General features: G+C 44.1%; 2 protein-coding genes across 5 annotated transcripts in view; one reads left to right on the forward strand and one right to left on the reverse strand.

Moving 5' to 3' along the window:
• Positions 1 to 187: 187 nt before the first annotated feature.
• LOC100744066 (protocadherin-like wing polarity protein stan) lies at positions 188 to 11,666 on the forward strand. Its single transcript, XM_024368185.2, has 13 exons — positions 188 to 354; positions 878 to 2,431; positions 2,765 to 3,602; positions 3,843 to 7,761; positions 7,880 to 8,246; positions 8,312 to 8,527; positions 8,611 to 9,183; positions 9,264 to 9,690; positions 9,769 to 10,006; positions 10,072 to 10,389; positions 10,467 to 11,043; positions 11,163 to 11,169; positions 11,313 to 11,666. The coding sequence occupies exons 1-13, from the start codon at positions 311 to 313 to the stop codon at positions 11,322 to 11,324; spliced, it is 9,090 nt and encodes a 3,029-aa protein (XP_024223953.1). The 5' UTR covers positions 188 to 310; the 3' UTR covers positions 11,325 to 11,666.
• A 224-nt stretch (positions 11,667 to 11,890) lies between these two features.
• LOC100744181 (dedicator of cytokinesis protein 3) overlaps positions 11,891 to 17,974 on the reverse strand; it is a 55,996-nt gene continuing 49,912 nt past the window's right edge. For 2 of the 4 annotated variants that reach the window (XM_003490131.4, XM_024368187.2), the window contains 10 exons: positions 16,244 to 17,960; positions 15,937 to 15,954; positions 15,678 to 15,840; positions 15,167 to 15,604; positions 14,939 to 15,080; positions 14,087 to 14,762; positions 13,629 to 13,990; positions 12,913 to 13,256; positions 12,470 to 12,828; positions 11,891 to 12,412 (listed from right to left, as the gene is read on the reverse strand). In XM_003490131.4, coding sequence (XP_003490179.1) covers positions 12,661 to 12,828; positions 12,913 to 13,256; positions 13,629 to 13,990; positions 14,087 to 14,762; positions 14,939 to 15,080; positions 15,167 to 15,604; positions 15,678 to 15,840; positions 15,937 to 15,954; positions 16,244 to 17,960 — 4,028 coding nt within the window. In that variant the 3' untranslated portion in view covers positions 11,891 to 12,412; positions 12,470 to 12,660. Of the gene's footprint in view, positions 12,417 to 12,469; positions 12,829 to 12,912; positions 13,257 to 13,628; positions 13,991 to 14,086; positions 14,763 to 14,938; positions 15,081 to 15,166; positions 15,605 to 15,677; positions 15,841 to 15,936; positions 15,955 to 16,243; positions 17,961 to 17,974 lie in introns of all 4 variants that reach the window. The other 2 variants (XM_012386601.3, XM_012386602.3) reach the window with 2 other exon arrangements.

Genomic DNA, 17,974 nt, shown 5'->3' on the forward strand with positions numbered 1-17,974 from the left:
CGCCGGCAGCGTGGTTTTCGAGGCAGGTGTACCGCAGCTGGGTGGGCGTCGAAAGTACGAGGTCTCGAACGAAAGGACCGCCTGGTTTGCCAGGAAGCTGCTCAAGGTGCATCCTCACACTGGCCGGGTCACGTTGGCGCGACCTTTGAGCTGCGACGGTCTTCAGTATCCGCGAATCTTCACCTTCTACGTGGACTCGACCAGTTCAAGGTTAGGCAGACCGACGATCGACTACTACAGTCTGCCACTCAGGATCCTGATCACCGGTTGTGGCGGAGAGAATCGAGATTTGGCTGCTACCAGGGGATGGATGGCGGAGACTTTGGCCTCGTACGCTATGCCCAGCACCGAGAGGTGAATCTTCGGTTCTTAGCGAATTACGAGCCTGTCGTTTTCATTGTTTCGCGTACCTTTTACATCGCTGTATGAAAATACTCCCTTCGTTTTTTCCCATGACTCGATAAATAACGTTAGCACGTACATGAAGAGATTTAGTTAGGAGATTGAACGAAGAAAATTGATATTCGGGATTTTTGTACGCGATCAAAACAAAGAAACGATGAAAGTGAGAAGGATGATATCCGAATCGATGAGATCTAATTCGATTTAAATTTACAATATAGGAAATTACTTCTCGGACAATCGAATACGTCGATCCAACGGGAGACTCCTCGTGGCTGATGTTCATTTAGATAATCTGCTGGTAATTAGCTCGCCGCATTAACTGCTATGCGAGCTTCGTTCCTATTTTTCTATGATTAATTCACGTGACGTGACAGCGTAGTGGTTAACGCGCGCAGTTTTACCGGGAAACAAGCAACGGTAATCGCGATAAGGGATAATAAGATTCGCATGCTGTTCTTCTGTCTGCCAACAGGTTCACGGAGGTTTGCCTTAGAACGTCTCAACTGGTAGCAGCGTTGCGAGACTTCCTTCCACAGACTGCCCTAAAAGAGTGCGAGACTAGGTGGGGTGGCGTAGCGGATCCCAGGTTTCTGATCGAAGGTGCAGCAGGAGATTTGGTCTCGGCAACGGAGCAATGCCTGGTGGATCCTCTTTGGAAAATCTCCGTGTCGATGAACCTCAGATGCGGCATTGAATCGCGGTTAACCGACGCGGAACATCGTCTGAAGATCGTCTTTCATCACCGTCAACTGGACGACACGGATCTCGGCAGGCGAGTCCGCAGAGAATTGAAGAATCAGTCTCCGTATTTCGAGCAATCCCTGTACGTTGCGGTCGTCGAAGAGGAAAAAGAACCTGGCGCGTACGTAACATCCGTCAGAGCCAGGGATCCTGAAGGAGGCACGGTTCGTTACTCCATGAGTTCTCTGTTAGATGCACGATCACAGGCGTTACTCGTCTTGGATCCAGTTACGGGAAGGGTTACGACACGCGCTAGATTAGATAGAGAGAGCGTGGACGTTCACTATTTTCGGGTACTTGCCGTGGACGACTCGTTCCCTCCGAGAACCGGTACTACCACCTTACAGGTGAACGTCCTGGATACGAACGATCACGCGCCAACCTTCGAGTGGCCGGAAGACGAGGCTTCTATCAGAGAGGGTGTACCGGTTGGTTCTACGGTTGTTACGGTCAAAGCTACGGACCAAGATACAGGCAGAAACGCCGAAGTCGAATATTCCATCTTATCGACGACTAGCGGCAGTGGAGTGGCGAACGCCGACGACGCTCTGACCTTCAGGATAGATCCGAGAACCGGTGTTGTTACAACGCGTACGCCTCTCGACAGAGAAAAGACCGAGGTGTACACGGTCATTCTGAGCGTGTCCGATCAGGCGACACCACCTTCCGCGCGAAAATCCGCGAACGCCACGCTGGTCGTCCGCGTGCTAGACGATAATGATAATTACCCTCAATTCACTGAACGTACGTACTCTGCTTGGATACCGGAGGACTTGGATTACACGGCGAATCCGGTGATAGCGCGCATACGCGCAACGGACGCGGATTCAGGGAACAACGCGGCTGTTCGATACGCCATAATCGGTGGAAACACGCAGAATACTTTTTCCATAGACTCTATGATCGGCGACGTGGCTCTCGTCAAGCCTCTGGATTACGAATCCACCAGGAGTTACAAGATAGTTATACGCGCTCAGGACGGCGGTTCGCCAGCCAGGTCGAACACTACGCAGTTGTTAGTGCACGTAGGAGATGTGAATGATAATGCGCCGCGATTTTATACCAGTCACTTTCAAGAGTCCGTGTCGGAGAACGTTCCTATAGGATACTCGATGCTGAGGATACAGGCGTACGACGCTGACGAGGGTGCGAACGCTCAAATAAAGTACACTATAGGGGCGCGAGATTTCTCCGGAGCTTCCACCGAAAACTTCCCCATAACAGTTAACACGGAGACTGGGTGGATCTATACAACGAAACAGCTCGATCGTGAGCAATGCTCAAGGTACAGTTACGTTTAAGGATCGTAACTGTCACGATCCAAATTAAAAAATTATGCTATAGGAGTTCATAGTTTGATTTCAATAATTTCTGGTTAGGAATAATCGTCGTAAATGATCGGAATGCGGTTAAGTAGATTTGGCTATCGATGATCATTATGGAAGGAGAAAATATTTTTTGGTTTCTGGTAATCATTATCGATGGCAAACAATTTTGTTTGGTTACCTTCGATCATCGTCGATTTTAGTCTCGGTACTAGATACTACCTATGAGTGATATTAATGAAAATTGACGATCGTCTCTCGTTATATCTCAATTGATTAAACTCTTTATTTAGGTACCAGTTCACCGTGATCGCAGCGGACTCTGGTGAAGTACCAAAATCTGCGAGCGCTACCGTGATACTCACCGTAACCGACGTGAACGACAACGATCCTTATTTCGACCCTAAGAACTACGAAGCTGTGGTCTCTGAAGACGATCCCCCGGGCACTCCTGTCACCTCTGTCACGGCGACCGATCCTGACGAGGACGCTAGGATACATTACGAAATCACCGCTGGCAATACCAGAGGTCGATTCTCGATCGCGTCTCAGAATGGACGTGGTTTGATAACAGTAGCTCAACCGCTCGATTATAAGCAAGAAAAGAGGTTCGTTCTTACTGTTACGGCCTCCGATAGCGGTGGTAGAACCGACACAGCTCTCGTTTATGTCAACGTCTCGGACGCCAATAATTTTGAACCGGTTTTTGAGAACACACCGTACGCTGTGTCACTGTTCGAAGATGCGCCCATTGGCACAACAGTTCTCGTCGTCAGCGCGACCGATTCAGACGTTGGAAAGAATGCTCAAATCACCTACAGCTTAGGCACCGATGGTGGAGAGTCAGCGTCCGAATTTACTATAAATCCACAAACAGGAGCTATCACAACCACTCGTACTTTGGATCGTGAACTTGTACCTGGCTATTTCCTAACTGTTACCGCGAGAGACGGAGGCGTGCCACCTTTATCGGATACCATCAACGTGGAAATATCCGTTACGGATGTGAACGACAACGCTCCTGTTTTCGAATCTCCTCAATACCAAGGATCCATTCCAGAAGATGTTGCGGGTGGTACTAGTGTTCTCAGAGTTTCCGCCACCGACGCGGATACAGATCTCAATGGCAGAGTAAGAACAATTCCAATTTCGTTGATCAATCCTTTTGAAATTCTTTTGAAGCGGACGAGATATAGTCGTAGCGGTAAAAAAATTGAACGACATATCGTAACAGTCTTGATAGTAAGCGTTAATAGTAAAGTATTAAGAGTAAAAAGTTAAGTGTAATAGGTAAATAGTTTGAGTCGTTTGTATTTAAAGTACACCGTGTTATAATAAGAAATCGTGTCTATCATTGTATCGTTATTTTAGGTGAGATACGCTTTGGAAGACGACGGGGATGGCGCCTTTGCTATAGACTCAAGCACGGGTGTAATTAGAACAGCCAAGCCATTGGACAGAGAATCTGTCGCCATGTACATTCTGAAAGCAGTTGCGATGGACAGAGGATCTCCCTCTCTCTCGACGGTAGTGCCAGTGACAATTAAAATACAGGATGTGAACGATTCTCCACCCGCTTTCGAGAACGACAAGATCGTTCTTTACATAGCCGAAAATTCACCGATCGGTTCAACCGTCGGTGAAATTTACGCGCACGATCCGGACGAAGGACCAAACGCCGTTGTACAGTATTCCGTGATAGGAGGCGAGGATTCAAACAGTTTCGCCCTGAATGTCAGATCAGGTGCGGATCGCGCGGAACTGATTACGCTCGAAGAACTGGACTACGAGTCGCCAAAGAAAAAGTTCGAGTTAGTCGTGCGTGCCGCTTCGCCTCCTTTGCGATCGGATGCTCTAGTTCAGATACTAGTAACCGACGTGAATGACAACGCGCCCGTATTGAAGGACTTTCAAATTATATTCAATAATTTCAAAGATTTCTTTCCGACCGCTCCCATAGGCAAGATACCTGCTGTGGACGCGGACGTCACGGATAAGTTAACATACACCGTGCTTGCTGGAAACAATGCTAATTTGATCGACTTGAACAGAACCACCGGTGAAATCCGACTGTCGCCGCAATTGAACACGAATGTACCACGTGTCGCGACGATGGAGGTGTCCGTCACGGACGGTATCAACGAGGTCAAGGCCACGATGACTCTCTCGGTGCGCCTCATCACCGATAAGATGCTCCTCAATTCCATCACCGTTAGATTAGACGATATGACGGCCGAGGCTTTCCTCAGTCCTCTGCTGGGATATTTTCTGGATGGTTTGGCAGCAATTATCCCGTGCCCCAGAGAGAACATCTTTCTCTTTAGCATACAGGAGGACGCCAATGTAAATGGGAAGATCCTAAACGTGAGCTTCTCTGCGCGTAAAGTAGAACCAGGCGTGACGGACGAGTTTTACAGCCCGCAATTTCTTCAAGAACGTGTGTATCTGAACAGGGGTATACTGGCGAGACTGGCCACAGTTACGGTGCTACCGTTCGACGATAATCTTTGCGTCAGAGAACCCTGTTTGAATTTCGAGGAATGCGTAACGGTATTAAAGTTTGGAAACGCTTCTGGATTCGCTAGTAGCGATACTGTATTGTTTAGACCTATATATCCAGTAACGACCTTCGCGTGCAGATGCGCGAAGGGTTTCACTGGTAGCAAAGAATCTTACTTATGCGACACGGAGGTTAACTTATGCTACTCGAATCCGTGCATGAACGATGGCACTTGTTACAGAAGAGAAGGAGGATACGCATGTTTCTGCGGCCCTGAATTCGCGGGAGAAAACTGCGAAATCTCGTTGAATAAGGATTCCTGCGCTCCAGGGATCTGTAAAGGAGGCTCCCAGTGTACCATGAAAACGACTGGCGGTTTCACGTGCGAAGGTTGCCCTGTGACAACTCTAGAAAGCGTGACTCCACTGTGCGAGCTGAAAGCTCGTAGCTTTGGGTCGGCAACGTTCCTCACGTTCGCGTCTCTAAGGCAAAGACACAGACTGCATATCAAATTGAGATTCGCTACCGAAGGAGCAAATGGTCTTTTGCTTTACAACGGGCGATACAACGAGAAACACGACTTCATAGCTTTAGAGATAATCGATTCCGAGGTACAGTTCAGTTTTTCCCTTGGTGACGAGATTACCCGAGCGAGTGCCAGCATACCTGGTGGAGTATCTGATGGTCAGTGGCACGAAGTGGAAGTCTCTTACATAAATAAAACTGTAACGATCTCGCTTGACAACTGTGACGTTGCTCTCGCTTTGGAATACGGCAAAAGGCTTGGATCGAGGTGGTCTTGCGCGGGAAGAAGCGAACAAGTGTTGGAGGAACGTTGTAGCATCGTCACCGAGACGTGTCATCGATTCTTAGATCTAACAGGACCTTTACAATTAGGTGGCCTGCCTGCTATACCATCCAGTTTTCGCATCAGAAACAAAGATTTCGTGGGTTGCGTCAGCGACCTGTACATCGATCATATTTTCATCGACCTAAATTCATTTGTAGCCGACAATGGCACTAACCCTGGTTGCCCGGAGAAGGTTTCTTTCTGTTCATCGACTCCGTGCAAAAATAACGGCAAGTGTCGGGAGATATGGTCCGGTTTCGTTTGCGAGTGCGAAGAGAATTTTGCTGGACCTACCTGCGCTGACGAAGTCGGTAAACCATGGAACTTCCACGGTGACGGAATGCTCAGCTTTAATCCTTTGCTAAGACCAATCCAGCTTCCCTGGTTAACAGCGCTTAGTCTGAGAACGCGATCCAAGCAGGCGTTCGTCATGAGCGTGCAAATAGGGCAAAACAGTTCTGCGTTGCTCGAGATCCGAGAGGGTAAACTAGTTGCTCTGTTAGACGGAGCGGACATCATTCAAACATGGAACGACGTCGCCGATGGCGAATGGCACAGAGTGGAGATCATCTGGCAAAGTGGTCACGTCTCTCTCGATATCGATTACCGGAATAGGCCCATATCCTCGTCATTACCAGCGAAATTACAGGGTCTGTACATCGGTAGGATCCTGGTCGGTGGACCGGAGCAATCGATGAACACCGAGCTACCATATTTCGACGGCTGCCTCCAGGACATTCGTATAGGCAGCAACCAGAGCGTATTATTAAGACCGACCGTTCAGGAGAACGTCGCGACCGGCTGCAGCTCGGAGGCCGAGTGCAACGTCGACTGTCCGGAGGCATCGATTTGCGTTCCAAAATGGCAAGCGGGCGAGTGCGTCTGCGCGACCGGTCGCGTAGGACGTAATTGCGACCGCGTTTGCGATTTGAATCCCTGTAACAGTACTGGAACCTGTATCGAGGATACGGCCTCTCGTAGGGGATACAGATGCGATTGTAACTCGCCAGAATACTCCGGAGACTACTGCGAGATTAAAGCTGACCAACCTTGCCCGGCAACCTGGTGGGGCTCGCCTGTGTGCGGGCCATGTCATTGCGACGAGTCCAAGGGCTATGATCCTGCATGCAATAAGACTACAGGCGAATGTTACTGTAAGGAGAATCACTATCAACCTTCTGGTAAAAAGGAGTGCATTCCATGCGAATGTTATGCAACCGGAAGCTTCGGTCCTCGCTGTGACACCGAGACTGGACAGTGCCGGTGCAGAATCGGGGTCATTGGACGGTCTTGTACGGCGTGTCCCAATCCATATGCCGAAGTCACTCTTCGTGGCTGCGAGGTGGTGTATGATGGGTGTCCTAGATCTTACGCCGAAGGTTTATGGTGGCCGAGGACCAAGTTTGGAATGACTGCTGTCGAGGATTGTCCTGATATCGCTGAAGGAAAGACTTCTAGATCCTGTGACGACAAACTGGGTGGTTGGCAAGAACCTGATCTCTTTAACTGCACCTCAGAAGCGTTCATCGAGCAAAGACATCAGCTAGCCGCGTTAGAGACCAAGGATTTGACTTTGAATACCTATGTCGCTGTTAAAATAGCAAAAGACGTGCACAGAGCGGTGAACGCGACCAAAGACTTGTACGGAGCTGATCTGTTGATCGCAGAATCCTTGCTGATAGCATTGTTGCAGTATGAGGAGAGTTTGGTCGGATTGAACTTGACTCATAGTCAAGATAAAGATTACGTTTCTCATTTGGTTGGCATTTCTAGCTATATTCTGAAATCCAAATATGCGGAGAAATGGTCGAGGATTGAGATGCTTAACGGTGATACTCCTGACAAGATTTTGGATGCAATGGCGAATTATTTGAAGACCTTGACTGCGTCTCAACATGATACTTTTACCAATCCTTTTGAAGTAGTCGACACTAATGTTGGTAAGCAAAACGAATATCTTTTTCTCTTTTCTAGTCAATAACATTTACAATTATTTGTAATTGTTCAAATTGAATGATTCATTACAATTTATTGATCTTGAGTGATTTATTCTTACAGTATTAGGTTTAGATGTAGTAACTTCTGAAAGTTTATTCGGATACGAGACTGCAGAATACATGGATGATCCGTCAGCGTCTACGGTAAGGCCAACTGAAGCGGATCAGAAGGTTGTCTTGCCTGATACTTCTGCGTTCCTGTCGTCCCCTGCTCATTTCGGCCCGTCAATTACTTTCCCAAAGTATAACAATTACATGGCCGATCCAAGCAGATTCGATCCATATTCAAAGATACGAGTGCCTCTTAATATATTAGGCATAAAACCTCTAATGCAAGGGGAATTAAATGTTAAAAAAAGTTTGGTCAATCGAAAGGCTGTGTTGAGTTACGTGCAATATAAGCAATTAGGTGCCCTGCTGCCTCAAAGGTAAATAATCATATTCGCTATCTCGCATGGATTAGCAATATCAATTATAATTCATTTTTTTTCAGATTCGATGATTCCGTAGCAGTTAGATGGGGCGTAGAAGTAGCGGTAGGCTCGCCAGTCGTAACAGTATCCGTTTTAGTACCTTCGGATGACGGTTACGAGTCTCTGACTGGAATTCCTTTGCAATCTCCAGTTCAAATTAGTCTTTGGCTCAGCGAGAAGGATGAGTTCAAGACTAGAACCAATCCACAATGTGTACATTGGAGTACAATTAGAGGGTACGCTCTGTAACACTTTATATTCGCGCTTTGAACTCTATTCAGACCGAATCGTTCATCTTCAATTTGTTTGTGTGTTACAGAATCGGTGAATGGAGCCGAATAGGTTGTACTACGGAAGTCGAGGATGATTCTCTGTCTTTCGGCACCATCGTAAACTGCTCCTGTTTCCAGTTATCCACTTTTGCAATACTAACGGACGTACTTGATCCAGAATACGTCCCAGAACCGTCTTTACTGGAAGATGTAACGAGCTATAGTGCGTTTATGCTCGCGTTGCCTTTGCTATTATCTGCCTTACTCATTCTGGCTTTGATACGAGGCGGTGGTACAAATTCGAATAGTATCCATAAAAATTTGGTAATGTGCGTTTTCTTCGCCGAAGTGCTCTACTTGATCGCGCTCAAAGCCAGAAGTCCTCTAGTCTCGAATGAGTTTCCGTGTAAACTAACGGCCATTGGTTTACACTATGCTTGGTTGAGTACATTCTCGTGGACTTTGGTGGACTCCATTCATCTATATCGGATGTTAACCGAAATGAGAGACGTGAACCATGGACAAATGAGATTCTACTATACAATGGGCTATGGAGCTCCAGCTATCATTGTTGGACTGACTATCGGCGTTAGAGCCGATCAATACGGAAACTTTTATTTGTTCGTATAGTTCTATCCCTTTTACTTAATTATTCTAACAAAAGAAACGTTGTTAATGACAAATATTTGATCTATTTCAGCTGTTGGTTATCAATTTATGAAACCGTGATTTGGTCTTTGATAGGACCAGTTTGCCTAGCAGTTTTTGTGAACTTCTGCATTCTTGTCATGTCAGTACGAGCGGCGTTTACATTAAAAGAACACATTATGGGTTTTGGAAATTTAAGAACGTTACTCTGGTTATCGGTAGCTTCGTTACCTTTACTTGGATCTACATGGACTCTGACAGTTCTCAATGCCTCCGAAAATTCTCCAACATTGTCATACCTGCTTAGTATAGCAGTAGTCGTTCATGCGTCATTTAGTTTGGTTGGTTATTGCTTCATTAATGGTAGAGTAAGAAGGAATCTGTATTTAAGTTTATTGAGATGCATTGGGAAAAAGACACCTTTGTTAGAAGGAAGTATGGGAAACGGAAGCAGCAGCCAGAACGTAAACGGTCACTCGGTACGTCAAATAATTTAATTCGATTGTATTAAATTAAGAGCGGAAAAAGTAACTTTTCTAACTTGAATAATATTACAGCGGTCTGCGTTGGCGTACTCGTCAACGTATAGTGGAGCAGAGTCCGTGTGTAGGAGAGTCCACGTAGGAGTCTCGACGAGTAGTACAACTTCACGAAGTACAAATAAAACTGGGTCCAGCCCCTATCGTAGCGATACACATTTAAGGCATACGTCAACATCCACGAGCAATTATAATAGTGACAGAGATCCCTATATGTCTTCTAGAAGCCATAGATCAACGTTACATTCTAGACAAGGTATTTGTTGGAGTCAAGTTTGATCTGAAGTCGCTGTTACTTCTAATAATTATAACAATTCATAGAAGCGACAGAACCAAGGAATCAACGTAGAGATTCCGAATCAGATTCAGACGGATCCCAAGCAGAAGGTGGCGGAAGAAGCTTAGATCTTGCGAGTTCGCACAGCTCCGACGAAGAAGATGTTACGTCAAGGTCGCACCGAAATATGGGCGTCTCGACGCAGCAACCAGTCGCACACAATTATTTGCCTAATATTCACAGCAATCCTACCGAACACTTGAACATACTTTGCTCAAACACCGAACTATTCCCAAACATTAAACCAATTTACGCGCCTAGGTGGAGTTCTCAGTTACCAGAAGCATATTTATCATCAAATGGTAATCCTCGATAAGCTCTAAAACCTTATAGTATTAGAATGTTTCAAATCAAATTTCAACAACCTTTTTATTTATAGTAATAGACGTGCGCGGAAGTCAATGGTCTGGAGGTACCATGTCCGACAACGAAATGGCCTCGAACAAGACTTCTAGTCCGAATCCACTGCCTTATCCCGAAATGAATTCGCCTCAGAAGAGTCAACCGGATGAAAATTATTCGGAAGGGGAAGAGAAGCTTCATCACTTGGGAGAAAAATACTTGTTCCCATATACAGCTGAGGAAGATCACACTGTCTCACCTACTCCATACATGCTACCCATTTCTTCGCGCATTCTCGCATCCAGCATGAGCCATCACTCGCAAAATTCAAACCATGAGAATCTGAGTGGCTCAGAAAGATATGGAAGTCTGAAGAGGGGGCAGAGTCTACATGGTTCTCAACACGATAACCTCAGTGGCTCGGAAAGATACGGTAGCTTAAAGCGCGGCAAAATGACACCGACTGTGCTGGAAGATTCACCGGAATATATTCTACCTATGAGCGGTAGAATATTGTCCAGTTCACTGACTCACGATTTACAGCATAGCAATGAATTGGCTGCGCTCAGACAACAGCAGCAGCAACAATACGAACAGACCATTACGGAGACCGAGTAAGTATGATGTATTACATTTGAGAAAAATATCTTGCGTCACAACAAATGGTATCGATATAGTTTAACTAAGTTCATTTGCTTTATAATTTACGCTTACCCTGGAATGTGACAATTAGTGAAGAGGTAAGCGTCTGTAGGAATATTACATACCTCTAGAACTATTTATTACGCTATTAAAAGTATGATAAAGTAAAAGTCACACTGAGTTTGAAGCTTTAACGTGATAATGTAGGTTGGTAATTTCTTTTTAATTTTTGTTGTTTCAGGAAGGATACTAATGCGGAAACGTCAGTATGACGATCTCCGTGCTACAAACAAACACCGTACAAAGTAATATAACGTACTATTAGCTTAAAATTCAAATGATTAAATATATATATATATAGATATAGATATATATATATTTCTTAGAGTGGTAATTGCTCTAAGGTATATTTTAAGAGCGGCCATGACTGTACTTACAAAGTTAGCCATATGGATTAGTATGTATGTGTGAGTGCCTGTACGTATCTATATACATACGCTTGTCGGTATTTCGTTTCGTGTGATTCCAGCTTCAGTCGGAAGCGACTCTTTCGACTTCTTCGTTAACGATAAACGCGACGAATGGTCGCAAGACATATGATCTCTAGTTCATTTCATCATTCGTGTAATTAATATCACTTTCTCTAGTACCTTAATTTTTAAACTCAGTATTGTGCAATGTATACATTCCAATTTCACTTTATATTTAGATTCTATTTTCTTCCTTCATTTTCTTTTCTCTCCCTCCTTTTTTTTTTTTAAGAAGTTTACAATGTTTTATACATGCCATGTGGAAGAATCGTACAACTGTGCGGCGCAATTTCCATAGTTTTGTATATATTTATATGAAAAGAATGTGACAAAATACATAATTTATACATATCCTTCATCGGATGACCGCGAATTTTCTACATTCCGTTCATTTATTCTGTTTCTCTTATTAGTTGCTTAGATATTACGGTGTTTGCATGGATCTGCACCAATATCGTTGATAAAAATTACCTTTATTCTCATTGAAAATATAAATAAATTACAAAATATATAGTTAGGTTAATGTTCGGAAGATCGTCATCTCTAACACAAAGTCAATACGATATCGCGTGAACGCCAAGCGCTACCAGACAGCTTCTGTTCAATTGAATTTGAATACACTTCGGAACGTCTATTACCAAATCGTCATCGATGAGCCTTGGTCGTAGTCAGCGTTTCGATATCATGCTTCTACTAAGGTACGTTATACACAGGTGGGTGTAATCCATGTCAAGTTACGCATTAGAAGATTTCATTTCGAGTATTACAAGATTCTCTTACGCATAATAACGAAATATATATATATATTATATATATAATATATATAATATATATAATATATATATATAATATATATGATATAATATATATGATGTGCAAATGTCAGAGACCTTGCTGTGCAAATCCAATTAGATTCAATTGTTAGTTACGTGTTTGCCAATGATCGTACAAGTCATCGAAGTTCCACTGATTTATATACCATTCTACAATCGGATCTGCTCGACTGTGGCACACGCACATCACAATTAACCGCTAGGACTAGGAAATTCATCGTCGTTGCTACACAGTGCTTTCGGTATCAGACGCCATAGACAATGTTTGGAGTTTCGGTACCGAATAATTTTCCGAATGACCATGAGACTGTGAGCGATTCGATACTCTTTCCAAGGTCGATGGAGCCGACGGGGTATCTTGATGTGCTTTCGGCGGTATCGGTGGTGGACTCACCTAAAAGTGACAAATGAATTACAATCGCGTCGATAACGACGATACGTAAAAGACAATGAAAATTTTAGACGAAGAAACTATTACCTCTTGACCTGGTAAAGAATGTGACCCTTGGAATGTAACGTTCGCGAAATTTCCTGTAGAGACGTTCAGCGCATTTATTACAGACGGAGGTGAAATATTCATAATGTCGTTGCACCTTGCCCGTGGTTCGAAGTCCTCGTAACCGAGATTATTTAAGTTAGTCAAATGCGACTGGAAATCTAATAAACTAGCAGTTGATATACCGCTATCGCGAAGGTCATTCGGCTCATTTTGTGCTTCCGAATCATCGTCCGTGCTCCACTCTGTGTTACGTTTGTACGCTAAACGTTTTGGCGGTGCGGGTGGTACTACAATGTTTGTATTCGAATCTCTCTTATCAGGCGCTGCAACGTTAAATTTTCAATCAGCTTTCGTACAGCTTAGTACAGAAATTCAAATATTTAAATATTCAAATAGTCATAGAAACTTGAAGTTATTAATCGATCGGTTCATAATTAGAAAAACTGCACATGGTTCATGGACTAATGAATTACAAACTCTTCCAAGCCACGTGAAAAATTAGAACATTCTTATCGTAGCACAGTGTTGCGCAATTATTACACAAGTACTTCAACATCTGTGTCTACAAGATTTGAATGGTCCATAAATGTCGACATTGTAAGTTAAAATAATACTGATTGTACATTGTAAGAATATAGCTAACGTCGCAAACCGGTGTGAGATCTCTATTTGCTCTGCGCAAACATGAAACTTACTGCAACCTCTAGGAGGCAATGGCGGAGCTGATTCAGGACCAGGTTCGCTCCATGACGTTCTTAGACCGGTCTGATCCACTCCATCCGTTGGCGTAGGTAAAGAATGTCTCAATGGTAACTTCGGACTTAACGGTTTGCTCAGAGATCTTTGATGCGTGGGTCTAGGCGGAGTAGTCCCATAGCCCACAGAACGTGGCCGAACTTCACGTTGCGGTATAGGTGGTGGCCCACCGTCTACTCTTGTGTAGAAACCTTCATCTTCAGGTAGGCCATCGCTGTCCGCGTGAGAAATTCTGCAACCTGCCGTTTCCAACGTAGCTGGACGTTGCTTTTCGTTAACGGGTAACGGAGGTAACGGTGAACTAAAGAAATGAAAAATAAATACGAAAATTCAATTGAAAGACGATTGTTTTCTTGCAAGTTTATTTGCAAGCACAAAAAGCACAATTTGTAATTACTTGACAATGCTGTCTTGATGAATTGTTCTTTGTCTTGCTAGCGGACCAAGACCTTGTTTCAGCTGTGTAAATCTTTCGTTGAGTCTCTTGTGTAGCGGTTGCACGCCAGCTGGTGCAATTTGTCCGTGTAAATTCAATCCCGCCTCCAAAACGCTCATTTGGTCGAGAATCAAACTCTTCAGTCTGTTTACGTGTGGTACCATATCCGGATTTTGTCTAGCGAATTCAGGAGTAAGAAAGGCTTCTTGGTATTTGGTGATGCCACCCATAACGTTCGCGTCGATGATACCTTGGAGTCTCATGCTAAAGGGGTTAATATTTCGGTTAGGTTCGGCAGTGTATTGCGCGACAAGTCTCCTCAATTCTCTCTCCACGCTCAGCATAGTTTCACAGGCGTATTGTACAGGCGCTAGTAGTTCAGACCTCTTCTCGATCACCTCAAACCATCTAAGTATACCGGGTAGTTTCGCCTCTGTGGTCAACGTGGTTCTTTCGATCCAGAGAGATTTAAACTCGTTCTCTCGGTCAACAGGGCCTCTGTGAAGTGGTCGATCAAAGATGAACTTCCGAACGTCATTAACTAGATAAAAGGCGACCACTCTTTCTGGCACTTCTGCTCCTCGACAGGCTAGGCTGTTCTCCTCGGGGATTGGTTTGACGTTACAAATTTGTATATCTGAAATGTTGCATTTAATGTGTTACCAAGTACTCTTGATATACTCACTAGATGAAACAAATCTCTATTCAGATTCTACTTTCTTAATTACGTTCATAAAAATAAGAAATTGCATAAGCATCCTAGTAGTTAGTATATAGCTAAGAACCGGAAGAAAAAACAACGAATTAACTTACATTGTCCTTCGGAGATAAGGATGCTCTCATCAGGCGGTGAATTCTTCATTAATATTTGTGCGCTTGGAAATTCAGTCTGTAATCGCTGTGTGAATGCCCCTATTCTCTCGTATTCTAAACCGCGATAGATGAACAATTTATTCTGCAGAATCACAACAAAAAAGATTAAATTCGTCACGTTTAATTAAATCTATTTTAGACCTAATCTCATTTACAAGTAATACCTACCCTAACGAAAAGAGGAAAACTAAGACCGTAGAATCCTACTCTAAAGTACTCCGGCTCTGGCCGAAGTTGTGTCAATATATTGTCGAGTAATTTGGCTTGCAGTTTCAGTAAATGACTTAATTTCGCATAGTCGTATAATCTAGTCTCGTACAGCACTGCCAATTCCTTACACAAAGGAATACCTTTCTCCCAACATTTGCCTCGATCCAAATCGTGAATTATTTTATGATAAAGGACCTCCTTTCTCTGCCACTCCGGCTGTTGCGGATGCAAGTGATCAGCAGGTAAAATTGTAGAACCCCAGCCAAGCTGATCGGCGTATAATTTCATTGTAAATCCAGCTTCTGTATAATTTTCAGCTACCAAATGTAGGTCGTGAAGCTTGTAAATATAACGCAGGTACATCTCTTTACGATTGAATTCATTCTTGTAAAAATTCTGCAGACAAAAATCAAGATCCATTGTTATTTCTATTTTTGTTTTTGATACAAATTTGTAATGTCTCGCCTACCAATAGATTAACAGTGCACGACATACGCTTGTCGCGATTCTCGTCCCCCTGAATTACGCTCCTGTAATCTAGCAGTCTTTCCAGCAAACGCGTAATTGACGTGATGAAAGCAGTTCCGCTGTCCTTCCAGGTTGGATCTTCTGACTGAACTCTGTCCAATAATCTACGGACAAAAATAGAATAGCATGATTTAAGTATTCCGTTCACGTGCGCGTGTAGATGTATGTAGTTTAATTGCGAATCTAGGCGACACACTTACACGGCGCTAAGATGCTCCCTAAAGCAGCATGAAATGGCAAATGAAAGTTTTAATGATGACATAGAAAAACTATCATTGCTAATGATATTACTAAGTACTAATGATCAGACTGCGGATATTCATGCCAACGCATATTTTTATGTACACGACTAAAATAATAAGACATTTAAATATTTTATATATCTTTGCATATTATGTTCTACGCACTCTTACATCCATAAATCTCTCATACGTGCATAAAAATGTGCATTTATACAAATGGAATTTTTTATAAGAAACGTTCTAGCAAAAGTAAACGACTACTCACATTGTGTTAAACAACTGTCTGTACTCGTCGTCACCTTTATTCTCGCTGATCAGGATATCCAGTTTATCGATCAATTCCGATTCCACGGATTTGAAGCTACCACGAGCTCGTTGCTCGCACTCCATCATATCGAAAAAGATGTGCAAAGTGGCCTTCCTCAGCTCACTCTCAGGAACTAAGGTAACTTCCAAGAAGGGGCCTACCATTCCAGGAATAAACTCCAATTTACGATCACCCAAATGATTCCACATGGAGAGTATTTGAAAGCCCATGAACACTCTCATGTCCCTGTATTTCTCAATGATCTTTTCACGCTTCACTTCCGAAAATTGTTCGAGTTGAAGAGATGGCTGAGTGAGGTACGCTACGGCTAGATTAAAATACGTGGACCAGAGCTGCGAATCGAAGCTAGCTTGCGACGCCAAAGGTTGAGCGAGTTCCTGCAGGGACTTTAAGATAATACTGTTCGCCTGCATTCTAATTACTAACCAGTCGGGTGGAAAAACTTCCTGTCTGACGAGATCGCGGAGAACTAAGAAGACTCTCAGAAGAAAATCCTTCAGGGGTTTTCGTTCGCCTGTATGAGCTAGCTCCTCCCAAAGTCGAACGTAATGGTATTCGTCTAGAAGCTGAAGCAAGCCTATCAAGCAAGCTACCAGGCAGCCCAACACGGGGCCACTGGTATTTATTACAATCAGAATCGTCTGTATCAATACATCCAAGATAGAGAGACAGAGGGTCTCGACGTCGTGTTGAATACAGTTATTAACTTTGTTAGTATCTCGCCCCCTTTTGTATAAAAAGCTGAGGATTTCTCCTAGAATCTCCGTACAGGATCTAAGTTCCTCTCGTCTAACCAAATGGATCCTCAAGTGTCTACACATCGTAACCAACAGCAGATTCCTGCTCTCGTTGTCCTCGCGAAACAACAACGAGGTGGTCAGATTTTTAATAGCCGTTAATTTAGCCTGCGTGAGCTGCAACGGTGGTTCTCTTGGCACCGAGTCGAGCATCGTGCAAGCGAGTTTCGCCACCTCGAGAACTGGCAGCACGGCGACTAGCTGTTCGAAGACTGCCGAGATGGAGTAAAGCAAAGCTATCTGAGAGTGAAGCACCATTTCGTACGGGATGCCCAACATCTTGTTCAATGCGGCGAAAACGCAGTACAGATCACGCTTGAAACTGTCCTCGTATTGACCAGCTGTTGCTCTGGCGAATAATAGGCGACTTTGAATGATGAACTTGAAGATATACTCCAGAGAACGGAAACACTTGATTATAGGCTCTTGCTTCTCCGCCGCGGTCACCCAATCTGCACAATGTTGCACGCTACTTAGAAGACCTTTATATACCAATGCAGCGGCGAAGTGGCCGGAAATGTAAGCATCCATGACAGGTTTGAAGTGCTCGAACTTGGAATCCTCGAGAAGGCTGAAAATGGAGACGAGCACTTGGAAGACTAAACCCGAATGAGCCGTGGAGTTACCATCCTCTGTGTGGAACATGGAAAAGAGCGCATCTAAAATGTCCTGTAGAAACTTGACCAATTCCTCGCCGTCCAGCCGCAGTACACGACCTAAAGCCTCTGATATTCGTTCCGGATGTGCCTTCCATTGCAACAGGCTTAGGAGATCTACGTTTTGCGTCAATTTTGTGCTGCAAAGCAACGTTTGTACGAATACGGCCTCTTTGGGGGATCTGGAAAACGCTGGTGAACCTGAAAAACGCGTA

This window comes from Bombus impatiens, unplaced genomic scaffold (assembly GCF_000188095.3).
Source record: "Bombus impatiens unplaced genomic scaffold, BIMP_2.2 scf_0403, whole genome shotgun sequence".
NCBI classification, from domain to species: Eukaryota; Metazoa; Arthropoda; class Insecta; order Hymenoptera; family Apidae; genus Bombus; species Bombus impatiens.

What these genes read in the sequence shown, in the direction of transcription:
- LOC100744066 (XM_024368185.2), top strand. Translation starts at nt 311, where the DNA reads ATGGCGGAGACTTTGGCCTCGTACGCTATGCCCAGCACCGAGAG. An exon ending in AGAACGTAAACGGTCACTCG is followed by an intron (nt 9,691 to 9,768) that starts GTACGTCAAATA and finishes ATAATATTACAG; the next exon opens with CGGTCTGCGTTGGCGTACTC. An exon ending in AGCATATTTATCATCAAATG is followed by an intron (nt 10,390 to 10,466) that starts GTAATCCTCGAT and finishes TTTTATTTATAG; the next exon opens with TAATAGACGTGCGCGGAAGT.